The sequence below is a fragment of the Phalacrocorax carbo genome, chromosome 2, assembly GCF_963921805.1.
Source record: "Phalacrocorax carbo chromosome 2, bPhaCar2.1, whole genome shotgun sequence".
NCBI lineage: Eukaryota > Metazoa > Chordata > Aves > Suliformes > Phalacrocoracidae > Phalacrocorax > Phalacrocorax carbo.
Window position 1 is genome coordinate 150,164,082 of NC_087514.1, and position 27,722 is coordinate 150,191,803.

At 36.9% G+C, this 27,722-nt stretch overlaps 1 protein-coding gene across 1 annotated transcript in view; it reads right to left on the minus strand.

Moving 5' to 3' along the window:
* Nucleotides 1-27,722, minus strand: part of ODAD2 (outer dynein arm docking complex subunit 2) — a 94,634-nt gene that overhangs the window by 39,151 nt on the left and 27,761 nt on the right. The window contains exons 10-16 of the mRNA XM_064444866.1: nucleotides 18,367-18,513; nucleotides 17,869-18,078; nucleotides 17,470-17,706; nucleotides 15,988-16,098; nucleotides 15,282-15,436; nucleotides 11,605-11,847; nucleotides 3,160-3,274 (exon numbers count right to left, since the gene is read on the minus strand). Of these exons, the coding sequence (XP_064300936.1) occupies nucleotides 3,160-3,274; nucleotides 11,605-11,847; nucleotides 15,282-15,436; nucleotides 15,988-16,098; nucleotides 17,470-17,706; nucleotides 17,869-18,078; nucleotides 18,367-18,513 (1,218 nt within the window). The remainder of the gene's footprint in view (nucleotides 1-3,159; nucleotides 3,275-11,604; nucleotides 11,848-15,281; nucleotides 15,437-15,987; nucleotides 16,099-17,469; nucleotides 17,707-17,868; nucleotides 18,079-18,366; nucleotides 18,514-27,722) is intronic.

Here is a 27,722-nt window from a genome sequence, read left to right on the forward strand (position 1 = left end):
ACAAACTCAAGCTGGCAGTGTTCCTCTTATTGGCACAATGCCTTTTGGATGAATTTTATAATAGTCCAAATAACATCTTTGTAGAGTTTCTCTAAATTTTTCTGTTTGGGCTGATGTATGTTGGGAGAACACTGTAAATACTGTTTTTCAAAGAAGCATCATAACCAAATATTGCTGTTCCAACATCAACAGAGTTGAGTAGACTTTTCTTAGCCATTTTTCATAATCATTTGTGTTTTTTGGACAGCGCACTTACACTTTGTCATTACCAATGTGCCTCCAGTAGTAACTTTTCCTTTTGGAAGTAAGGAACTAATTAATAAGAATCTGCTTCTATTAAGATAATTCCTTTTGAATAAATTACGTTCTTGTCTCTTTAAGTCATATTTTAAAGAAATGTATGAACTAATTTATCCAAAATCATGAGATATTTGCCTAAGACTCACAAGTAGCACTCACAGGTGCTGTGCAAATTTTCTCAGGAGAGTTGCGCCACCCAAATTATATCACTGCCAGCCTACCTGTAAGATCTTCACTCTACAAGAAGTTCTTAAGGCTACAACTATTTAGAACTAATGCTGGCATACAGAAGTGATGACTGTTACCAATCCAATATTATTGCTGCCAGAGCTGTAACAGTTTATGTACTACAGTGTACAATTTACATCCTCTATTTAAAAAGTCTTAGATCTGTCATGGACCAAATATCACTGACCTATACCATAATGCTGTAACAAACAATTTCACTTAGCTGTATCATACTGATACAATTCTATTGTATGGGAAGTACTCTGAACCAGCTACTGTAATGTAACCGTTGACAGATACTACCTAGTGTTACGGGAACTTGGATTCTGCTCCCTTTGCAATTAACTTCCTGACTAACAGCAGGCAACCTAGCTAGACCCAAAAGCTCAAAACTGGCTAGCACCTACCTAAATACCATGAGAATTCAAGTTTCGGCCTTTTGTGACTCTTATCCCCCTAATGGTAAAACAGAAATTGTAGACTTCTTATCTTAAACAGATTACGGTGAGAGTAAGTGCAGGAGAGATAATAATGTACTCACATACTATGACAACAACAGCCCTATCAGTATGATAGATTAGCTTCTAAGATTTTATAAATATTATAAAATAACCTTTAAGATGTATTTACAGAAAACTGCTGTGCAGAAAAATGGATGCTGCACTACATGGTTATAAAAATTTGTTTCTGATACTATTGACAAGTTCTATTTCATCTGTGAACCTCTACAGTACAGAAGAGAACTACTACAGCTCCCACAAAAGAACACAAAAAGAAAACAAATCCAGATTCCAAGCTCACAGCTATTTGAAACACGGTTTGCGGTCCCAAGCACAGGCTTGGAAAAGCCAGAATGCGCATAACCCTTTTAAAGTCATATACTTGTTACTGCTTTTGAAGCAAGCGCTGCATAAAACAAACTGTGCTTCTTGGAAGATCATATAAGTTGTTGAATATAATTAACTTTGAACAAAAAAATTATAATTTTTTAGATAGAAATGGTTACTGCATTTCCACAGTGTGGCTATAATCACTGCTTTATATAGATTTCTTTCCATTCAGTGTCAGAGGAAAGGGTATTATTGGTAGGTTTGTTTCAGTGTGCCACTCTGCCTCGGTCTCACACAAAGAACTCTTTGTGGGGTCACAGATTAGCATTTGGGCAGGCCGCCAAGAGAGATGAAAGGAGGATGGCTACACTAAGGATGTACATAGCTTACACTCATCAAATACCCAGGGGGAAAAAAAAAACAAACAAGAAAAAAATCCATGTAGTCTATAATTTCAGTAGCTGTCCTCTAACCCCTTAGTTTCTGAAAAAGTGCTTTTAGTGGAAGCTCTAGCAACGTGCAGTTCTACTCTGGCACTATAGTTTGCAGAGCCTTACACGTAACCAGCATTACCTCAGTTCTGAGATAAAGTAATATTTTAACATTCAGTTATAGCAAAATTGTTCACAAGAGAGGCACGTATAGTCATATCTTGACAGATGAGACACATTTTCACCCCACCAATAGGCAACAAAAAGCTTTATTACACTGGAGTGTATGTTTAAAAAAAGATGGAAAGATAATTAACCAGCATGCTTGAAAAATGGCAACCAAGCTGCCATTGTAGAAATCATTGTGAAGAAACAGAAAATACTTGAGTTATGAAAATCAAGACAAAATGTTCTCACAATACTTTCATCCATACATCTGTATCTACATCCATCTATATAAATGAATAGTAACCATACAGTGCTCAGATTCAAAAAGGAAACACAGCCTGCAAAGGATGCTAAGGATATCTAGCACTTCGAGGGAATTTCCATTCTTTACATAGCCAGGACCTCAAATGATATGTAGAAGGATGTATATTTGTGGTGCAGCAGAGAGAAGATGCAAAAGCTGCATTAAACACGGAGGTAAACAGAAACAGAAGATATTACTGCACAAGGATTAAGGATAAAAGTCTACTTAGTATTCCAGGAAACTTCTAATGGGACACAAAACCTTCCCCATTTATTTTACCATAGGTCAGTGGTTAAGAATTCACTGAAGATGACTTACAGCTTATACTTACCATTTTATCTCTATTTTGAAACTGACATGAAATAAATGAATAGCTTAGTCTTCTGTGCACAACTGACCTGCACAACAACCACTATTCACAACTGGCACATTTTGTTGGCAGTCTGAGCAGAAAATCTAAGGATTACATTGGCACTGGGTCTGAAATATGCTCTGAAACCAAACGATGGTCTCTTGAGAACATAGCTGGAGTACTTCATAGCGGAGAACAACTACAACTACCTGTGCTATTCATAGCCTGTGAGTAGAGGCTTTCTGTTTTCAGCATTGTCAGATTTTCAGCATGCTTTATTTGGGAACAGTAAGTTTAGGTCCTGATAAGCTATTAAAATATATTTTCCAAATACCGTAAACAATGTAAAGGCAAAATAGAATACTAAATGAATGCTAGATGGAGGACTATTCCCTTCTGACAAGGGAATACATCAATTTTTTTAAGCAGTTAACAGAATGAAATGAAGAAAGTATAAGTAGCAAAGTATTGCTGGAAATCATCCAAATATAAAAATTGTATATGAGACTATACATAATAAAACTACTACTTTAAATACTTTCTTACCTTAGCATTTTCAATGCAAGGACAAATGGCCCAAGCTGCACTTGCTTGAACATCTGGATTAGGATTTTTCAACAATGACCATAACAAACGAACTCCATCTAGACGGTCAATTATCCTATTGCAGAAACAGACCAGAAAAAGAGATAATTATGAAGTAGACTATGTTAAATTTTAAATTATATCAGTTTGTTTGGAACACTGCTTTAATAAATATTGGTAAGATTTTCTTTAACATACTGTTTTGCTTTATGTAAGTGCTTGTGTTTTATTGTCAGCTAATTGCCATCAACATAGTCAGTAAACATTGCTTACTATAGCAGATGGGTGTGAACAAATGATGTAAAGATGGAATATGTTTTCTAACTAAATATCATTAATGCTGTTTACTTTTTTCTCAGCACTGTCATTCAAAATGCTTATAGAAGATGAAGTAAACTACATTATAACCAGAACTCATATAACCATGAAAACAAGCATGTGACTTTTTAATGATCTGCATGCAAAGTGAAATCTGAATTCCAGCATACTGGCTTCTTTCATATAGTAACAAATACTTTCCAAAACAAATATTTATGCCCAAAACTATGTACTTAACATTTTATTCAGTCTATGCTTAATGTATTTACCTTACTCTATGACATATTTTAAAATACTATGTTTCTAATCTAGCATTAGAAATTAAAATGGTCACACCACAGTGCATCCTTTGTTGAGCACGAATAACGTGTAACTTGTTTCCCATGTATTCCTTACCAACAAGACTAACACTGAACACTATAATTACTTAAACACACTGTAATCAAAGTATCTTTGTGAATAGCTGAAAAATGAATTATCATCAGAATCATTTCTACACCATCTGTGTTATGTTTACATATCAATCAGGCTAGGGATCATAACTTCACATTAGGGTGCAGTGAATACCTTAAACTGAAAGGAAGGTAAAACAAAACTTAATAGACTTTACAAACATGCCTTTTTTTCAAAAAGATAAGTTAAGCCCAAAGCAGATGACCTGAAGATAAAGAAAAGCAAATATACCTTCATTTTCTAACCTCAAAAGTAAAAATTCAATTGTATAAAATTAGACTACATCTTTAACTGTAAATACAAGAGAAATTTAAATAAAGATTGTGCTTAAAAAAATCACATAAAGCATCTCATTTGTGTTCACATTATATAGGTTTGCAGGAAATTTCTAAGCTAATTATAAAATCAGCTTTGTATGTAATTCTACCAACATCTGATGCAGAAAAAATAATTAAGGACATGAATTCTGTCTAAAATAAACAAGGATTTTATTTATATCACTTTTATGCAAACTGGTTAAACAAATATGGTTTTCAAAATAATACTTTTTTGCACAAAGCTTGATTGAGACACTAAAAGTTATTTAAGATCTGTTAATTTTAATACAGCTTATTTTACATACTGAATTCCAAATCAATTGTAAGAAAACCCTCTAAGGACAAATTCATAAATCTTAAAGCATTAAAATAAAACAGCATGAGTACAAACTACAAAATTACATATATAATGTTCAACATAGTAAGGATGACTTAAGTAAATGCTTCAAAATAAGCTTTTAAATCCCTCCAAACTCCCAACCCTTTTAAGTGATTTTAACATTACTTTCCTGTCATTTTGGAACGCACATGGAATTTTTTCCTATATTGGAATTAATTAAAAAAGAGCCCATGAATCTTTCTTCTAGTCAAGCAGAGTACTGACCATTTACCAACATGAGGTACTTCCTCCCAAGAGGGGCTAAATATAAATGACCCAGCTCCAACCAGTATATAAAAATCAAGAGATAGAAGCCAAACACTGAGCTCAGCTTTTTCCACCACACTTAAAAAAAACAACCTCTAGGTTGATTTATCTTTCCTTTCCATTTTTTTGAAAGCTTCCTTTTCAATTTAAAGTTTACTTTCAGTTTCTTTTCAGTTTTCTTGTCGTCTTCAGTTTTTCAAGGTAAACTAGCCTCACTCCATGGTTCACTTTCTAAAGAAGAGTTTTGCCTTTTGCTTAAAGACCAGTTGTCTTACACCCAACAGAACAGCTCAGAATATCTGGAAGTTCAGTCCTCCATCCATTCACCATGTATAAAACCAAACTAAAAACCAGTACGGGTAAAAAAAACAGATCTCCAAAGGACATTGTTCATCACTGATTACTGCTTTCTCTCAGTTACACTAGGTCAGCTCAAATGAAAAGAAGTCTACATACAAGAAAGATGCTCTTAAATTCTCCTGGATGAATTATCGTTGTATAATCACCATACAAGCAGAAACCATTTTATTTTCATCTTGCTGAGAACATACATTTGCCAATTAAAGAAAGCATTGCTAAACAAATCCTTTCTCCGTTCAATTTTATACCTTTTTATGGTTTCACTGCACAATGTAGCAGATGAAGAAACTGGGTGTTAAATGAGCATATCTGCTATAAAAGCAAAGGGAACACTAAAATAAATGGCCCTGAAAAATGTTTCCTCTGTAAAAGTGCTTAGACATTAGTTTCCTTTCTATGTGAAAATTCCTTTTTGAAGTGGACAAAAATACACATTTAGGTTTCCTTACAAATAAACAAAGAAAGAGATGGGAAAATAGACCTGCAATCTTGAACATTTCAGCTTTGATGGCATTAAACTAAATAATATGTACGTCATAGAATAGCTGAACTACTTGTACATAATGTGCCTAATGTATAGAACACTATCAATAGTCAAAATCTTAACAGGCATGAAAGTCACTCAAAGTAGAAACTTAAGTTTTATTACAGGTAATTGCCCTCTGGTGCTTCACTGTAAGTACATAACAATATATAAATATGCAGATTTCAGAAACAGAAGCCCAGATTCTGAACTATTGTTGCTCTATACCTTAACATAGGGGAGGCATCTCACAATAGACCTGGGCCAAGTTGGCCAGCAGCCACCTCTTCTGATTTAAAGCTCTACACCTTCTTGTAGACTATTCTTATTTGATCACTGATACAGTTTAGAGCAAGGTGTAAATTATTCTGCTCCTCAAAATAACCAAAAGTAGTTGTATTGGCAGTTAGAAATAGCTGGCGCTCCTATCACACACTCCTGTGCTGGCCAGATGATTAGAGCAGAAGTGAAGGGTATGCAGCTGACATCACTCCTACAAAAAGGCAACTACAAGGTGTATGAGCAAAACGTCTTCCTGGCTTCCACACAGAACGGCTGACATATGGTGGATATAGAATATGGCTTATGGGCAGACAATTTTAATGCAATCAAGCCCATTCAGAAATTACTGGAGCATCTAGGACAGCCTCTGGGAAATCTCAGGTTACAGTAAATTGGTGTTTGCTATTTGACCAGTGCAGATAATTTAACAGGATATTTTTAAAATCACTTTTGTTGGCTGTTTACAGTCAGCAGTTGTTTAATAAAGACTTCTCACATTATTTCATTTAAAAACCTAGATATCATTACATCATTGACATTATGAGATATCTGTGCAAGATGTGGGTTACAATTCTAGAAATTTTCTCTGGTTTGGGTTTTTTTTAAATATCTGAAACTAGCAAAGCTGTTAATCTGAAGTAGTACTTCTCTTTCAAATTCAAACTTAATATTGAACATTTCCAGTAGAAACTTCAACACGTATTGCTTAAACACACATGCATACACATAGCCTAGACATCTGTTTGTCATATCTATCATATTTTTCTGTTACAGTGTTATTTGCCAGAACTTTTGAGAAGTCTAGTTTAATTGCCTGCCAATTCAGACCACAAATACAAATGCAAATAAACAAAGTTATACTGACTCTGTATTGTGCCCACTGGTAAGATTACAGGGTTTAATTCTGGCAGAATGTAATCTTGTCTTCTTTGAAACCACAATTTACCATGTTTCTTAAAACTTTCACTAGTTGCTGTGGACTGCTTTGATAAATAGTATTATATACCAATGACTCAAACTCCATCTCTTTGGCTAAAATAACTGTACATTTTAGTTTATAAGTTTCTAAACCTCTGTTTTGAATGCTAGAGATGAAGTCTATAGGCTTTCAAATGAAAAGGCCAAATGAAAATCTAGTGGCAGTTAAAGAATATGCAATAGTCCTCTGTTTTTAGTAAGAGAAAAAGAATAACCTGTAAAAAGTTCCTCAAAAGGACAAATGTACATAAAAGATGCGCAGCGACATCTCTGTCAGTGGCCATGCAGCAGAATGAGTATGGAGAACAGCTTCATGCCATCCACATAATAGTAAGGAAGTTCAGCCATGTAGTTATGCTTTTTTAAGAAAAGTCAACTTATTTTTTGCTGTGAGAGAAGCTGGCTGCTGTTCTTTATTTTACATAGCTCAGTAGAGTCAATAAGAATCACTTAACTGATTGAAGTTGCCTAAAAGTAAAGGCTTGGTGCAGAAACGTAACACTATTGTACCCTCTGCTCAGTAGCTGTAGAAGTTGAAGTGTCAGCTAGGAAACATAACAGAAATAAAATACATAAAAGACATATAGAAGCTGTATATTTACCTATGCTGATCTACTAGTCTTCTATCTTTGTCAGTGTAGGCTTCCTCCGTAGAACATAAGATAAATGTACAATATTTCCCTCCAAAATTAACTACACTATTTCACAGAATGCTCTCAGTTTTTTATTTCTTATATTAATCTCATCTTCTTAATTACATACCCTTAAAACGTTCACAAAAACTATATGAGCTCCACTCTTGGTCTGTATGGTTTCCACATAACTACTGCTGCAAGCATAACCACATTCAAAATAGAAGACTGCTCAACTGAATGTTTGGTCTCTAATCCACACTGTGTTAAACACACTCACAGCTAATGAAATGTAAGAACATATCTTAAAATTCTCAATCCTTACGAGGGTACTTCCTTTAAATTTTCCTTCTTTGTTCTGGGTTTCTAGTACATATGAAAGTCAATGATAGTAGAATCCAGAAAAATCATAATAGTTTTCAGAATTTCTGTAATCCCAAACCCAAACAGTAGCTCTTTAGGCAGTGCTTGCCTGTACCAGATAACAAAGAAAACAAGCCTTAAGACCTGCCAGCCAAATTTGCCAAGAGAAAAGCTAACAGCAGAGAACAACAGATCTCTTAGAACCTGTCAAGCCATTCTGCAGAATAAGTGATTAAGAAATACTGTAACAGGGATCCAGCCAGATGAACCAGGAAGATCAGAAACAGGTAAGTATCAAACTGCAACAGGCAGTTCTTATCATCGGTATATACTTATAGGCTAATAGTGGCTTAGCTTTGCTTCTTTCTAGAAGACAATCTTGGCACACGTATTGGGTTTGCGTGGCAAGGTTTTGGTTGGTGGGGGCTACAGGGGTGGCTTCTGCGAGAAACTGGCAAAGGCTTCCCCCACGTCCAACAGAGCCACTGCCAGCCGGCTCCAGACAGACCCGCTGCTGGCCAAGGCCAAGCCCAAGCCCAAGCCCATCAGTGACGGTGGCAGCGCCTCTGAGATAACATATTTAAGAAGAGGGGGAAAAAAAAACCCTGCAGGACAACAGCAGCCATAAGAGTGAGAATATGTACAGAAACAACCCTGCAGACACCACGGGCAGTGAAGAAAAAGGAGGAAGAGGTGGACCAGGCATCGGAGCAGATTTCCCTGCAGCCCGTGGTGAAGACCATGGTGAGGCAGGCTGACCCCTGCAGCCCAGGGAGGTCCACGGTGGAGCAGATATCCACCTGCAGCCCGTGCAGGACCCCAGACTAGAGCAGGTAGATACACCCAAAGGACGCTGCGATGCCCTAGGAAGCACACGCTGGAGCAGGCTCTGGGCACGACCTGTGGACCCATGGAGAAAGGAGCCCATGCTGGAGCAGGTTTGCTGGCAGGACTTGTGACCCTGTGGGGGACCCAAACTGGAGCAGTCTGTTCCTGAAGGACTGCACCCCGTGGAGGGGACCCATGCTGGAGCAGTTTGTCAAGAACTGCAGCCTGTAGGAAGGACCCATGTTGGAGAAGTTCGTGGAGGACTGTCTCCTGTGGGTGGGACCCCACGCTGGAGCAGGGGAAGAGTGAGAAGGGAGCATCAGAGACAATGTGTGATGAACTGACTGCAATCCCCACTCCCCATCACCCTGCACTGCTTGTGGGGAAGGAGGTAGAGGAAATCAGGAGTGAAGTTGAGCTTGGGAAGAAGCACAGGGTAAGGGGAAGACGTTTTAAGATTTGGTTTATTTCTCATTACCCTACTCTGATTTGCTTGGTAATAAATTAATTTCCCCAAGTTGCATCTGTTTTGCCCATGATGGTAACTGGTGAGTGATCTCTCCCTGTCCTTATCTTGATCCATAAGCCTTTCGTTATATTTTCTCTTCCCTGTACAGCTGAGGAGGGGAGTGATGGAGTGTCTTGGTGGGCACCTGGCATCCAGCCAGGGTCAACCCGCTACAGCATATCTCCACATCCTTGTTAAGTTGTGTCCTTTTGGTTAAGAACTTCAGAAAATTTTTACAGAAACAGAATGAACTCCACAGGAGTTTCTAACAAGACTACTTATCGTTTTAGTCCCAAATTCTGTAAATGGAACAAAGTGATGCTACAGACTATGTATCCTTCATGTCTTTGGTGACTTACTCTTACCAAAAAAGACAACAGCAGTTTGGATGAGGAGCTACAATTTCAATTCCTGCTGTACTGGTCTGAGAGGAAAAGAAGGGAGAAGAATGGATGTCCCTTTTTTCTGAGGAGGGGCGGGAATCTAATCTCTTAACCCTGTGAGAGGCGGAGCACTCAAGTAGGCAAATCATTTAAACATGTGAGTAGTTGCACTGGTGTCAATGTTTTAACTAAGCATTGTTTTTAAGTATTTTGCTGGATTGGTATCAAACTCATTCACACCTGGATGAATCATGCCTTGGGAAAAGATAGCAGCATTATCTCTTCTCATGCTACAAGTCTAAATAGCACAATACATCAGGTACATGTCACAGTCCTGCTAATAATAATAATAATTTCTGTGTAATGTTTCTTTTTCTTTGTAGTAATAAAAAGTATATTCTACTCCTGATCTAAGATCTTGTTTACTTGTTAATATTTTAAAACATTTTTAAAAACATTTTAAAAGTTGAGAACCTTCAATAGAGAATTTTTTCATATGAACCAAATTTGACATTTGATCCCTTTGTGCAGTCTTTGCAAACTCCATAAAATTTTGTCCAAAACAATCTGTACTCTCTCCTTCTTAAAAACAAGATGGACTTTGTTCATCACAATTTTAGCAACAACTTGTGCTATTTTTGGTGCTTATACTGACCACATCCCAGTATGAAGCTATCCATACTGGGTACTACAAGTGATAGTGCTGAGTACCAGAGTATGTCTGAGGTTTTATAAATATCAATTTATATTTATTGGCATTTAAATTTCTCAGCTGATTTACTGTTTGCTATCTGTTAGGTTAATACATTACTCTAAAGGCTGTTTTTTAGTGAGATATGTCATGACAGTGATTTCATTTATGTATACGTTTATGCTATGTGGCTAACTGTTCACACAACCCATGTTTACAGTTGTGTACCATCTAGCCTTTTGCCACTGGGTGACAGCCAAAGCATGAAAACAAAAGCCCTATTCAGGAAAATAATTCCCTGCACTGTTATATGAATATCAAGTGAATGATGCAAATCAGAACAGGAGGAGCTTAATAAAACTCTCTTTCTGACCTTTCTTATGTATAAGGAGGGAAATGTGCTGAGAATCTTGAGATAAATATCCCTGTAAGGGAACAGTAAGCACAGTAAACGCTGACAACATTTAACTGGAACGCTTAATCATAAAACAAAAGGATCTTTGGAAGCTGTACAAATTTACATCACAAACCCAAAGAGAGCAGCAACTGTCTCAGTAAAAATACAGGTTTTTTTCTTCAGGTTTGCAAGGGAATAACAGGGGACAAAAGGGTCCAAAAAAAGTCTGAGTGCATAAAAGGAATGATGGAGAGGGACAAAACAGATATCATACATATAATACTCTACTTCAAAAATTTTCAAATTATTTTTAATGACAGTAAATGTGCACATTTACTTTTGGAATTACTTTCTCTAATTTGGGCTATTATTTATGATTTGAGAACAGATGTAAATGGAGAAGGCAAAACAGGCATCTATCATACAGCACTTTAAAATGTTGCTCTGTAACTTTGAATTTTAACTGCAATAAAAACCAGTTTACTAAAAGTTTATCTGATTTTCCTGACAACGTAAAAGCTGTACATTCTATATACTTCCTTAATGAATATTTCCTTTTATATATATAGCACATTTTACAGTAGGATGTAACTAACCCACAGAGGCCTATGGAAAACAAAAAAGTAAAATATTCTTTTAAGTCAGATTAGACTTGACTATATTTGTGCCAGAATTACTTAATATAAAAAATTCAATACGCAAAATGCTATGAATATGAATAACTTACATCATATTTTCAGGTTCTGTTGCACAGGCTCCCACTGCTTTGGTGACATTCACAAGTAGTGCCTGATCAGTTCCAGTAAGTAACTTCACTAGAGGTGGTATTCCACCACATTTACATATAATAGTTCGATTTATTGGCTCTTGGCAACATTCCCCCAGTGCTCCAACAATATTTACAAGAACTTCTTCAGGCTGATCAGTGAGCAGTCCTACCAAAGCTTCGATGGCTTTATATTCCCGAAATCTAAGATACAGAAAGAAAATCAAAATTGTTATTTTCAGTAGGTTACTAAGTTTAATTTTATAATTAAGATATAATTATAGGTGAAGTATAATGTTTAGTTTCTGTCTGTAAAGTATCTTGTTGAAGAAATCACAATACAGGTAAATCACTTCAATCAGCTCTTGAAAGTGTGACATAAAGCGTAATTTCTTACTCTACCTTTTTAAATACATTTCCCTAATTTAGCTACCTAGGAATCCGCAGAGTAGTTTGAGAGTATTCTAAAACTTGATATATGGATGCAACATCTATAAACAGCTGAAAATATTCTGGAAGACTGGCAAGTACTGTGCCATCCTAACTTCCAGTTCTTTTTCCTGCCGTGTTAACAACAGCTAGAGTAGTAGCACATCAGACCCTCTTCCACCTATCTGGACCAAAGGATCACCCTTACTTTTCACTAAATGTTAGCCTTTAGAGGGTTTGCCCTGACCAGTTCTATACTTAGTTCAGGCCTAATAAGTGCATTTTCCTAAGGTCAGACCTATAGCTCTAGTACATTTCTATTGTACTATGTTAGATTCCATCTTGAAATCAAGTAATAAATTGACAGAAATTTGAGTTGACTGCTGTATTAATACTTCCCTCATTCTTCATAGCACTTTTGGTACTGAAAATCAAAAACATGTTTCTAAAAATCCTAGAAGTCCTGTCCTACAAACAGAGGCATGCTAAACCTCAGAAGTTCTTCTTTCAGAGCAGGACTTTACTCCTCAGTACTGGGGTTACCTTCTAAGTTCATTTTGTTCAGAACTGAGAAGATTCTTAATATTAACAAATACTGTATTTTCCTTTCATACATCTTCTGTGATACATCTTGACAATTCCATTTGGTATATCAAGCTAGATCTAATCTGCATATTACCTAATAATTATGCTTTGATTTATACCTTTGTGTAAATACACATAGTTCCTCCCCTAAAGATATAATTTCTCTGGGAGTACAGAGTTCTTACTTGTGCTTCCCCCATGGCCCCTAGCTTCTGGAAGTGTCTACCTGAGCTACAAATAGTCTGCATTTTCTAGGAATCAGTTGTACACGTGGCTTTTCTTTAAAAAAAAAATAGTATTTTTTAGATTGTGATGGCAGAACTAGAACTGTTTCAATAAAAGTTAATCTTTCCAAGCTGGTTTATCAGTATAACAATTAAAGTAACTGAGAAATGAGAAACTTTAATTTTTCATGAATCAAGCGTTTGCTTAAGGAGAAACTTTCCTCTCTTTGTTCACTATAATTTGGAAGTATGCCTATAAATGTTTTTCAAGAGAAAACATCAACAGCATGAAAAAAAGCAACAGAGCAAACAATTTTTAAAAAACTCTGATTTTCTCTGGCTACATTATGTGTGTTGCACACCAACTGCTTCACAGATAGAACTATATGAGCTGGCTCTGCGATGGACAGGCTACGCTCTGACAGAGCTGCTGGCTCGGGCCATCTTGTGTCCAGAAGCAGTACGGCTGCTTGCACGCAAACTGGAATCTGAGCCAGTCAGGCCTAGGCACCTGTATCAGCTCATTGCTGAGTCAGCACAACATCTCAGCAATGTACTTCAGGTATAGGAAATACTGCAGAGTAGTCTGAAGACAATTAAGTGGCTCTGCAGGAACCAGCAGGGTTTGTTACTTCTAGCTTCATGCCAGACTCAAGCTCATCCCTCCAGATCTACTTATGTGTTTTCATGTTATCCTCCCTCCTTGTTCTGTAGTGCCCTCCCATCTTGAGTTTGGATAGGGTTTACTGCTTCATACTCAGCAGTACATAATGCATGAATTCAGCTCAAGCCTGGAGCTGCGCCTGGCTAGTAACCTTCATGGAGCATCAAGTACTTGCCAAAGATATTTGAGTAGCCCAGCAAAAATCTGTTTGCATTTGGACAGAATTATTGGCTACAGCTACACTAATAAATAAAACAGGCCATGGCTCATTCTTTAACCCTGAGGACAAGAAGCACAACATAGCATCCATACGGCTAAAAATCTCTTATCCTCACAATTCAGGGTGGCCTCACCCATTCCGCCTGATGGAAACAATCTGTTGCCTGCACTGTTCCCAAGGAGTGTCTGGGCATTGTCTGGGAGAGCGCTCACTGGCACAGACCAAACTCTGTAAGGGACTGTGCTAGCAGTTAAACAGCATGGATAATCATAGGGCAGTGCCTGAACCCTGAAGGTTTGGCCCTGCTTAGTTTACTAGTGTAGAGAGCGCCATTCAGTCCATCTCATCACTGATTGATCCAGAACCAGGATGCCTCTGTGCAGATACCCAAAGCCCATAGGAAAGAAGGATATACGCTCCTGAAAGGCAAGATTACTGTGCAATCAAGAATGCAAAAAGCCGTAGGACAGCAGTAGAGTACAAAGAGACCATGGCTCTATATACCAGCAGTTTGGGAACTCGTTTAGAACAGCAGAAAGCCAAACTGTAAACCCTTATTACCAGAATTCTTTCTGATTTTTATCCAGCAGTTATCTATCATATCTGCTTGCCCAGCAAAGTACACTAAAATTAGGGCTGCAGGAAGAGGTTACCTCTTACTGGTACTCCTTCTAGCCTCTGAATCTTACATTCCTCCAAACAGAGCAGCATAACTTCAGCAGGAAGCCTAGTGCATACTCCAGTGGACAGGCTTTTTTTGAAGTAAGGTGCATGAATCCAATAAAAGAATTTTAGATGAAGGGGTCAAGAATTGTCAATCATTAAGCTGTTCCATGAAATGTGGAGGGTGGTAACTCGTGCTGCCATGTTCTCAGATAATCACCCAGAACCCTGATACTGAGAGGTTGTAGGTACCTATGGTAGGCTCTATCAGTTAATTCCACTCATTTAGAAGCTGAGTGTCCAGACTAAGCTACTTTTCTGACCCCTTTCTGTAGTCAAGGTGAGAAGCATCTAGGCTAATTATCCTAGATTCCAGTATATTTCTAAAGTAGGTGGACCTAGTGTGTATTAGATAACTACCCTAGAATGAGATAATTTGCTGCCTGTCTCTCTTGAAGTAAAACCTTAAAGCTAAGCATGCTAACTATTCTCTCTACCATGCAGCACTGGTTCCAGTTTGTAAATTACAGAGAGGAGTGGGGATATTGTATACGCCCATGTGCCAGACTGTGCTAGTACACCTCCTGACTCAGTGTCCTATATCTTAACTATTCTTTAGAGGCACCAATTGTCCCCATTGACTCTTAAGATTCTAGGAACTTAACACTGTTTCCATTGTACCCTGATAAGGTCAGGTGGCAATTTTTAAAGTACTATAAGACCTAAGTTGAAAGCCCAGCTGATTATCAAGTATGGTTTTGAAGATACATGACATAACAATTCTGAAAACAATAGAGGCCCATAGAATCAAAACATGATAATGTAATAAATGTTTATAAAATTAAATTGTTACTTTGACACATTTTCTCCACTGATGGCACATTTCCAGATTGCTCCTGTCACAGCTGCTAGAAGTTGTTTGTTTTCAGAGTTACCAAGCAGAATAGACAGTGGTTGTAGACCTCCATGCTGTCTAACCAAGTCACGTGTTTCTTTATCTTCTGCACACTATTTGAAAAAAAAAAAATCATATACATGGATGTATGTACGTATATACAACATACATATATGTAAAATGTGTAAAATTATGTCTTCAAAAGCTAGGTGTATTCTGTTGTAACTAGTAAAAACGACTACAGAGAAAACAAATATTTCATTAAAGGATCTGAATATGCTAAAAAGTCAGTAAGAGAGCTTGACAGTAGTAAACTTCACCTGTATATACAGCAGTGCTTATACTGTCATATTTTCCACCTTATGGGCAAACAAACATAAAATCCAAAGCAGCTCTTTGCACAGTATACCCTGCCTCTCTCCGTTGGTTACCTATGCAATTTAGGGCTTGCACACAAAAAGAGCAAGTAGGAACTTAATTACAATATTAAATATGCAGATAAAATATTCTCATAAGAATTAAGCTAAACACTATAAACATTTTGATAAAGTAATTTCTTACACATTAGAGAAATAGTAAAACTAAGAAATATTAAAACTGACAATGACATGAAAACAAAGGGCTAATCCTGGCTCCGATCTATTGATTACAATAACACCATTACCTTAAATATGGCACTTGCACAATGCATCTGAAGCTCCTCATGTTCACTACTCAGATTTTTCACAAGGTTCTCAATCATTCCTTCTGTCCTTATTGCAAGTCTGTAACTTGGCTAAAAAGATAAACTGCATCTTTTAAATCCTGTATATTAACAGGTAATAACACTATTCACAGTAATAATACAGTGCTACAATTCTAGGCTTTGATATTGAGAAGCCTTGTACTTTAAGAACAAGTCATCTGCATTGTCTTGAAAATACTATTGATGTTCTCAAAGTTAATCAAATACACAAATTCTCTGCAGTGCTCTTCAAATCACCTATAAAACCAGGTGCTGCAATGCCTATTTTGTAGCTACCTGGCTTACACAGAATCCAGAATACTCTGAAAGGTGTCCAGACTCCCTGCTCAGAGCCAAGGAATAAAAAGATGCTTCAGAATGGGATCAAGAAATAGCCACTCATTTCATCAAGAGCCAACAGCCGAAACAACAGACCTATTCCTAGAACACGGTTAGAAAAGCATTTTTTAGAACTAAAATTTTTTAGTGATATTTTCTTCCAAATTTTAACCCACAGGCATTGTAACAGGGGACCATTATTTAAGAGAGGGGAAACATCTGTGTAAAAGTTGCATTTAGTGTTATTTCCAAATCTGGCTAGATAAGAAACCCTCAAAAACGTCACCTTCTCAGTGTAGACTTACTGAAGCTAAAATCTGCCAGGTTGCTGTCTTGTGAAGCATGCATAAAGCTGTGTAGTTCAAGAAGCTAATTTTGAAAATACAAAGTGTTTTATAATTTAAAATATTTCAAAAAATCATGTCTTCCATATCTCAAAATCACCAAGAAAACTTATGTGTATTTCTGACCTTAAGTCCAATGCACCTTTATTTCAAATATGATTCCACAAATGGAGAAATAACCACTCATATGGTGATGTTAAAAAATGCTTGCATTCAAATATAAAAACTGAATATACTCAAAGTTGTGCAACCTGCCATGGAAATCTGTAGAAAAATCACATATATTCCTTTCTTCTTTTTGCAGTCGATCAGACACCATCTTACCCAATTCACAAGGACATTGTAAACCACAATGCCCTGCACTGCATTCGATCTTCTTGGCCACACTTGCAGGTTAGCTTTGTAGAAATAAAATGTACTGATTAACCAGAATACAGCATCCTAAGTTGCCAAATTTGTCAAGTGTGATGAAAAAAATGGGGAAAAAAATGAAACTGATTAAGGATTTTACTTCTATATGTTCTCTTTCACAAACTACTCCTAGTCTTTTAAATAAAAAATATGTGGTCTTTACTTCATTACAAGCTGTGACCTCCTCAGAAACAGCTTGATCACATAAAGCATCTAATTCCTGACTGGAAAACTTCCCTGGTTTAAGTGACAGTCAAATGTAATGCTTCATTTTAGTAGCTAATTGTTTTAATGATCAGAAATAACCCAGCTATATGTGTTTACTTACCTCTGAGGCACATTCTTGTAGCGTCCCCACTACTGGGATTAAGATGTTTGCATGTGAACACCTGAGCCATCTAGCAAATAGTGGAATGCCACCAGCTTTACGGATTGCTTCTTTATTTTTGCTGCTTTTGCTGCAGCTCCAGAGTGCCAAAGCCCCACAGCGTGCCATTTCATTATCTTTTGCTTGATATGGTGTTAGACTGGCTGGTCCCACTGAAATACATTCCAACAGCCCAACCTAAAATAAACATTTTTTAAATTATCTACAGGGAAGTTTGATATTATACTGCTTTTTAATGATGACAAACACTACCACAAGAATCATGGATACAACATATGACGTATTTTTTTGGACAAACACACACATATGACAAGGATACACATTTTAATGTCTGCTTACCAATCTCTTGATTCCTCCATGCTGCCTTACTGTCCTTCGTGCTCGTTTAAATCGAGCAACATTAGCAATGGTTTCAGCTGCCAAACATTTTAGTTCTTTATCTGGAGAGTCCAGTATTTTCACCATGATCTGTAAGCCCCCAAGATCTGCAATTGCATGTCTGATCTGTGTATTTTGACTAATTTCCTTCAGAATTTTTAATGAACCAATCTAAATAATGGAAGATAACAGAAGTTAAACATTTTTAAACTATACGTAAACAGAAGAATTCTTTAAAATGCTGAGTTAACTAAAACACTTCATCTTTTAAATTTAATCAGACGAAAAGAATGAAACTGGAAGTCAAATAAATTGATTTTTTTTTCAAAAAATCCTTGAAAAGTACAAAAATTAGAAAAGAAAGAAATCAGTTTTCTTTATACTATATAACTTCGAAAATTGAAAAAATATTCTAATAGAAAAGACAAATTCATTGCTCTGTTTGGCAAGGCTACTCACCTGACATTTAATTTCTTCTGTAGCAAGTAAATTAATTAACACTTCAAGACATCCAATGTCTCTGATGGCCAGCTGACAAGTTTCTTGAGCCAGATTGAAATCTCTCATTGAACACAATGCGATTACAGTAGCTGTTGGATTACCTCCCTAAAATAAAGCAAATAATTAACAAATGTGTAAAGTGCATTTAATATAAAACTTCATCTCTTCTACTAGTACTAGTAAAACTACTACTAAAGAAGAAACATGTTAGATTTTTTTGATTCTATGGTGTTAAATAACACAGACATAGTAAGAAATTGAATTATTGATAAAGTGTGCAAATGGCATATAAATTTAAGTGAGAGTGAATAGCACAGGTGCAAATTACTAATATTGCTTGCTGTGAATCAACTGGTAAATTAGGCAGTCGAGTATTGTGAGTTTTGTGAGTGTTTGCAGATAGTAAAAGAGCACACAGTGGAGATACAGACATTTCAGAGAAGCTATTTGCATTCTTTGCATTGATGTTCACTCTGGAAGAAACCAAAAAGATTCCAGCTAGAATATTCCATTGTGGAGGGCATTTCAGAGGATTTTTCTGAAAAAGAAGTCACTGAAGAAGGTTTTTATAAAAATACCCTGTGGTTATTGTGAACAATAACCAACTGCCATTATTAGATAGTATTCAAGTGAGTTATAAAGGCAACAGGGTAAAACAGCTGATTCAGCAGAAGTGGCATGTAACCTCTTGCTTCAAACTGCCCTGCGAAACAGCAAATATGATGTCAACTTTGAAAAGAGTTCAAGGGTTATCCAAGGCCTTTTAGCCAAATATCTGTGCTGGACAAATTGGTAGACAGTAATAAAGAACAGAATTAGCAGACAACTGTCTACATATGATATTTGTGCAACAATATTCTTAGAGTCACCATGGATCTGTTAAGGTAAGTCCTACCTTACAAAACTTACCAAGCTTGTGGCAATGGTGATGTAGTTGGTATGTCTAACTGGACCCCATAAGGGTTTTGACAAAGTCTCTCCCTGATACCTTTTAAAGAAACTAAGCCACTATATTATAAGAGGAAAGGTCATTCCATGGATTGAAAAAAATGACTAAACAACAGGAAAATGGGGATAAGAGCAATAAAGAGATGTGATTTAGCGGAGTTCCATGGATCTGTGTTGAAGGTGTGCAATTCAACACACTCATAAACACCCTGAAAAATGGAAGGACTACTTATGCGATAAACTTTGTTGATGATATTACGATTCACAGACAGTTGTGATAAACTGCTAAAGAACTTACTAAGACTAAGAGGGCAATAAAATATCAAATGAGAAAATGCGAAGTGATGCACATCAGAAAAAACAATCCCAACTCCATAGATGAAATGATAGGTTTTCCGCTGACCTATTAGAAATTATACCTTGGGGGTGGCAATCAAAACCAAATGGAATATTAAGACTTATTTGGAAAAAACAGTGAACAGAGAATGTCACTATACTACTTTATAAATCCATGGTTCACATTCACCTTAAAACCTTTGTGCAGTTCTGCAGCCTCAGTTTCAGGAAGGTTACTATAGCACTGGAAAAGTTTCAAAGAGCAGCAAAGATAATCGATGTGATAGACGCCTACAATGTTAGGGATGGCATTGAGTGGGATAGACAGGGATTGACTGTCCAATGTCTCTTTTAACACAGATAAAATCTTTTAATAATTAGGTATAATGAGATTCAGGTTAAAAAGAAATAAAGGGAGTTGACTATTCAAATGAGGCAACAGACTAGTGGAACTGGTTGTGAAAGGACTCTGTGAAATCTAAAAGATTTCACTGAACGTCAGTAAAAACATAAATATCTCATTCAATTTTCAACTCCCTGACCTAAAAACAGGTGGGGGCTTGGAGAGTATTAGAAAGCTGTGTGTTTGCCCTGTTCTTACTTCGCCCTGGGCATTTATTTATGGTCTTGGGTCTTGGGTCTACCTTGGTAGAATATGAACAGTTTCACACTAATTTAAGTTATGCAGTCAAGTTTCCCACATTTGTGGAAATCGGAGGTCAGGACACCTGGAGTGCAAAAGACAAGCTTTAACCACAGAAAACTGCCATCCCAACGATCATGTCTCCCCTCCTGTTGCAGGTAATGGGGATACATTGCTTTTTGATCAGCCCAATACAGTTTTTTTAATGTCTAAATTTAAGGTCATACACTTACAAATAATTAAAATGGGATATAGCTCAATGTAGGAGTTCTATCCTGGAAACCAGAGCATATAAAAAAGACTTGAGATGTTGAATATGAATTTGAAATTACAGTGTAACATTTCATTAAAAGGATGAATTTTGGGATGTGTAAGTGAAAGTACTGAACAGGAACATAGGCATTATCTCTTTTTAGGCACCTGTGCAACTACTACTGAAATTCTGTGTCTAATTTTCCTTTTCACAGTCCTAGAAGGAAAGTGAAAATACAGAGGTGATTCAGAGAAGAGAAATAAAAATGATTGTAAGCCTGGAAAATAGTTGCATTAAGACAGACATGAGAAGCACTACTCAGTTTATTAGAAAGTAAATGAAGGTATGATTTATTCATAGTGAATAAATAACTCTATGAAGAAGAGGAACGTGATCACAGAGAGCTCTACAGTCTAGCTGTAGCACAGGGGTTTGATGATTTGAAGTTAAAGGTACTAAAATTTAGATGAGGAGTGAAGTGCAAGTTTTCTATTGTGTGGTTAATTATCCTTTGGAAGAAATTACTTAGAGTGATGATACGTTGCTTTCCAGCAGTGGAAATTTTTCAGTCAAGATTGGATGTTTTTCTAAAAGATAAGCTCTATTTCAGTCACAGCTACTACACTAAAAGAAAGAAAAAGATCAAACACTACACCCTGCGGTATGCAGACAGTTAAACCATATGATAACAATGGATTCTTCTGAACCTATAATATAGGTTTAATATTCATCAATTCAGGTACAAACCCAGCTGCACAAAAATTAGGAGGGCTGAGCTATCACATAGCTGCAACAGAAGCTGGAGTGCATGAGCAATGCCAACTGGTGCTAATGTGGAAGTTACAACTTAAGAGCACCTAGTAAATCAAAGTGCAGTATCCACCTCCCACTTGCCTCTCAATTCCAGGGAAGCTTTGGCACCCAACCAGATCTGAAATGTGCTGCCCAAGCCCATCTCTTTCAAATGACGCCTTTGAAACTGTGAAGAACTTTGAGCCAACCCTTTCCAGAGGAAAATATTTTGCTCAACTGTGCACATCAAACTTAAATACAGAGTACTGAAAAAGTGATTAATGTTTGCTAATTTGAAACAAGTAGGTCTAACAAAACCATAGCATTTTGCAGCATATGTCTTAAATGTAAACAGAAACAGTAAGACAAATACAGAAAAAAAGCCTTTAAATTTAACATGTTCTTCAACAGATACCATAAATGTAGTAGAGAACTGCAAGCAAGAAAATACATCCAAAAGGAATGGGAGAAAAATACTTGACAAAGTTTCAGATCAGTAACTTACATCAGACAAAACACTTCTGCTAATCAACGAAGTGTATGTGGATGGAGCTTCACAGCTAATTTTTACTTAAATTTCTTGTAACAATAGATATCCACAGAATTTCCCCACAGAAAATTGTTTAAATATAAAGGTAATTTTTTAACATCTGTAACACAGAGTGTCCTAAAGGAAGATTTCTACAATTTTTTAATGTTACATTTTTTTAATCATTGTTATCAACTTGGCTTCAGAGGAAAATGAAACGTGTCTAGCTTTAAGAACATATTTTGATCTATTTTGTAAAATATGTCCTAAGGAATAAAATGTTGTAGCAATTTCTCAAATGTTTTCCTAGAGAAGTCAGTGTACCCACACATATCAAAGTCTAAATGATTTTTAAAAAAAATCCCTAACACATGATTCCAGAACTACAAAGAATTTTCTTTAGCTCAAGAGGACAAAGAGCTGTCCTTTCATGAAGTTTGTGGTCTTTTCATATAGCTCAGACTTTGAGATTTACTTTGCCTTGTATTATAAAACTTTTGCAACAGGTGTTTAAGGAGAAAACTTGTCTTTTTATTATTTTACATAGATGTAAGAAGTATATTGCTAACCTGACAAGCGATGTTTCTTCTTTGGAAGAGTGCTTCTCCTACAGTAAAACTACATTTATACATAACGTAGTGATTCATAATTCACTTATCTTACATGCATAAAGGTTGGCATATGACATTTAATATGGACCATATTTTTAAAAAATAAACAACTTTTAATTCTCCTATATTAAATAAAAATAGAACTGTATATAATATATATATGTGTTTTATTTTTCAGCTTCAAAAATGCACATACCACTTGAACTGTTTTTAAAGTAAAACCACAATAAAATATTTTTCATATGTGCTGAAGCATCAGTTCTACAAAATAAGAAATATTACTGACGGTTTCAACAATTATTTTTTGTTTCTTGAAGTTATCATTACAGTAAGTCTTGCAGTTCTTACAGCACAGATTTTAACATGCATGGAAATAGTTACCTCTCCATTAAGTTGACATAAAATCTGCATCATGCTGTTATACCATTTGAAATCTGATATGTTGGATGCAAAATAAACTCTACTGGCAGATCAACAATCAATTTTAATGCTTGAAATTAAACACAGATTTAGTTTAAAATGTGCCTCTCTTCCTATATGGTGGTATAACGTATATATCCACAAATTAAATTAAAATAAGACTGTATCGCTGCTACACTATCAGTAAAACATCTTCTATGCAAGGTATGCGTACTGTCTCTATTATGACACTCAGAGCTCACATCTGAGAATTACAGAACTATAAGGCATGTGTAGCAAAGCTTGTCTTTTGCTTTTATTTTTCAGGTGTTTAAAGACTACTTTTATAATACAAAAATGTACAGATTAATCTAGTTAAAACTTTTAATGTACATATACAAAGGCAGCTGTTTCAGATGATGTTACGACTGTATATAAATTTGGTATCTGTGAGTCCAATCTCAACTTCTGTGACGGGAAGAAGAAAAGATCTCTATGAGACCTTCCCCATAAAATGTCTCCATTACAGTAGGGCAGGGTGTGGAGCCTACCTTTATGTTCTTTCCACAACTGAAAAGGGCATTTCAGGAATGGTGAAAGCTACAGAGGTGTCATGCAAAGGTTGCTGAATTATCTTTCAATTCTTAAAAACATAAATCAAGATTTAATGTAAAAAGGAATATTAGTCCAACTAGTCTGACTGCCTTCGTAATATAGGTCATTAAGTTTTCATCCATTTATGTTTGTGGAGCACAAAATAACTAGCATTTGATTAACACATACTTTGCATCTGTCTGGGGCATGCCTTCGGTCTTGATTTAAAGATGTCAAGAAATGGGAATTCTAAAGGCTAAACATCTTTACTGTTAAATAATGAGCTTCACCACTTTTTTTCAATATGTTTTGAAAATCTGGACACCAGAACAAGACTCACTGCTTCCAAAATCAATCTTCCCAGTGCTGCATAACAAGGTAACCTTACTTCCCTAAGCCTACTGACTGCTCCTGATTACGAAAAAAAGCGTTCATTTTCTTTGCCACAGAAGTACTGAGCAACTGTTCAATTGTTTGCATGCTAACTTCTAAAGTTTTTAGAGTAACTGTTTCCAGAAGATAGCCCCCGCATTGTACAGGCATGTTCTGAATTTTATGTTCTCATCTACTTAATTTTGCACCTGGGCATCGTGAAGCACATTTGATCTGAATGGAGACACCCTGCCAAGCAATTCAGATCTGCCTTTGAGAGCCTGTCCTGCTATTCCACATACTTCGCCACTTCTGGTTTTCAAGAGTGACTTCATATTCACATTCAGAACTCTGACAAAACTGTTGAACAGTGCTAGGTTTAGTCACCACTATATTAGAAACATCCTTATTTGCTGATGTTTCTCCAAATATGACTGTATTCATTGGTTAGACCATTCTGAATACACAGCAAGATACAAGATGCATAAACTTTTGGCTGCATCCAGGCCCCCTTTTCGCTGGCTCGTTCAATGTCCTATCTTTCTCCATTTAAAAATCCTCAGACCTTCAGAAATTCTTCCTTAGGATCTCATGGAATGCTGAACACTGCTTCTGAAGTATTCAAGTACCTTCTAACAACTTCTGGCAGAAATGCATTGAAATACAGCATGCCTGTCCCACGCCCCACTGCTCAAAGATCTCAAGCTATCATCAACAATAGAAAATGGTAGAAGATAGCTACCTACTCAGCTGTTGGTGCTAATGTTTATTAAAATTAGTATTTAAGGTCATCCTAGGGCTTCTTAAGCCACAGGACAGTTCCAGTGGGGTGAAAATAACAAAATTAGCTACATGGACATATTCTAATACTCCTAAGCGTTTCACTTTTTTCTCTGTAAGTTTGTTAAACAAATTTGACAGTGAAAAGAACTGGCAAAGATGGCTTCATGCTTATTTTGCAGCCATTACCCCCTAAAGCAGATGAAATCATCTTGATTCCAAACAAGTCAGGGCAGTCTGAGGGCTAGTTGCCCAGGATGTTCAACAGGTACAACAATGTTTTTAAATGGCAGTGCATCGAATGATAGCAATTAAATAAAAGCTAGTAGGAGGCCTGAAATGTCATCCATTGTTGTTATGTAAATTCAGGAAACCAGAAGGCATGATGTAATGGGAAAGAGGAAAGGGGAAGTTTAGAAGAGTCATCAGTGCCTTAAAAATTACATAAAGAGTACAAAGCAAAAATCCCACTGAGGGTGAATAACAGGAAATGTAGAAAGAGATTAATCAGGCAAAATCAAGAGCTCTTCAGCTGGCTGAAACTCAGGAAGCATACAGAGAGTGACAGCAAGATCAAGTAACTAAGAATGAAAGTAAAAGAGTAACAGAAGCGTATAAGGACACAAACCAAAATACAACTACCTAGGGACAAACTAGTTGAAACCATCATTTTATTTGATACTTCTGTAATAATTAAGAGGAAGAAAACTGTTAGCCGACAGGAAGCTTTCAACAAATGCAACCAAGAAGGTTAAAAGCATTAATGGGTCTTTTTTATGCATTAGTCTTTACTATGCTCTAGCAATGTATACTTAATGTCAGTGATGACATAGTAAATGCTCCGCTTATTCTAAGGACATAGATATTGTCATACTAGATCATACATACTTCATGGAATCCACTTTACGGTACTGAGAAAATTGGCTGATACCGAAGACATTAGTTTGCAGAACTGAAGGAAAAAATCTGGTATTAACAATGGGACACAACATAGATATTACCTATTAATATCACCATGTTGCCAGGGGGAAAGAAAAAAAAAAAGGCAAACTTTACAGAGGAGCTTATAACTGGATTTGTAAACTGTAAGATACAAAAGATCATCCTTCTTCAGTTTGGCACTGATAAAACCACAGTTTAAGTACTACATCTATTCTAGGTATCACACGTCCAGAAAGATACTGATGAACCTGACAAAGACCAGAGGATAGAAAATACCTCGAACATATGATCTACACAGGAAAACTGAAGGAACTAGAGCTGTTTACTGTAGAGATGAAGTGAATAAGAAGATGGTTTAAAGAACAGCTATAAAGACAATCATCTGTTCTCCAGGTTCATTGTGGGTAAGACAAGAAATAATGGCGTTAAATGACATCAGGTCTGGTTTATGCTAGGTGTTAGATAAATTGTTTTAATAGCAAGAATATTTGAATTCTGGAATATATTGCCTACAGCGGTTATGAAATCTGCATCACAGGAAAGAAAAGTTAAAGGAATATGTGTCCAGAAGACACACAAAGAATTGATGTTATTTGGAGGCAAGCAGGTAGAGTAGCCTGCTCTAGCCCTATTTTCTACTATTTACTTTCGTGAACTTTTATGACCATGAAATTTTGTAAATATTACATGGTTTTGATTAGATATTTCCTTCCCTTCTTTAAAAAAAGATGATAGATCCATGAGAGATAATAAGATCATAGATACAGAAAAAAGATAATAAAATATACAGGCTTAAAATTTAAATATCACACGTCCCATCCTAACTAAAACCCTTCCTAGTGAATACAAAGCTTTAAATTTTGAAACTATTATCTCAGTTCAGTAAGCTAGGAAAAAAGATACAAAATTTCCTCTAGAGTCATCTCTGGAAAAGGTAAACACCATTAACTTTTTTGCAGACAATCTGCCAGCAGGCAGAAACATTACTTTTTAAGATAGCTGAGACTGTACAGGAGGTGTACAGGAGACCTATGGAATACCTAACTTCATGGCATGCATTACCCTGCTCCTTTTGCTTGAACCCTCTAACATTGTATGTGGCATAATTAGGCCACTTTGACTGCTCTTCCTACAGCAGAGACCTGTATCAGAGTTTAGAATTGTCACAACTGACAGTGGAGAAAGGATGGTTTCCTGAGAAAGGCACCATACCTGGACTCAGGATACCAGTGGTCATAGAATCATAGAATCGTTAAGGTTGGAAAAGACCCTTGAGATCTTCGAGCCCAACCGCTAACCTATCACTGCCAAGTCCACCACTAAACCATATCCTCAAGCACATCTGCCCTTCTTTTAAATACCTCCAGGAGTGGAGACTCAACCACCTCCCTGGGCAGCCTATTCCAATGTTTGACAACCCTTTTGGTGAAGAAGTTTTCCCTAATATCCAACCTAAACTTCCCCTGGCGCAGCTTGAGGCCATTTCCTCTCATCCTATCGCTTGTTACTAGGGAGAAGAGACCGACCCCCACCTCGCTACAACCTCCTTTCAGATAGTTGTAGAGAGCAATAAGGTCTTCCCTCAGCCTCCTCCTCTCCAGACTGAACAACCACAGTTCCCTCAGCCGCTCCTCATAAGACTTGTTCTCTAGACCCTTCACCAACTTTGTTGCCCTCCTTGGACACAATCCAGCACCTCAATGTCCTTCTTGTAGTGAGGGGCCCAAAACTGAACATAGTACTCGAGGTGCAGCCTCACCAGCGCTGGGTACAGGGGCACTATCACCTCCCTGCTCCTGCTGGCCACGCTATTCCTGATACAAGCCAGGATGCCATTGGCCTTCTTGGCCACCTGAGCACACTGCTGGCTCATGTTCAGCCGGCTGTCAACCAACACCCCCAGGTCCTTTTCCTCCAGGCAGCTCTCCAGCCACTCCTCCCCAAGCCTGTAGCATTGCATGAGGTTGTTGTGACCAAAGCGCAGGACCCGGCACTTGGCCTTGTTGAATCTCATACCGTTGGCTCCGGCCCAATGATCCAGCCTGTCCAGGTCCCTCTGTAGGGCCTTCCTGCCCTCCAGCAGATCGACACTTCCACCCAGCTTGGTGTCATCTG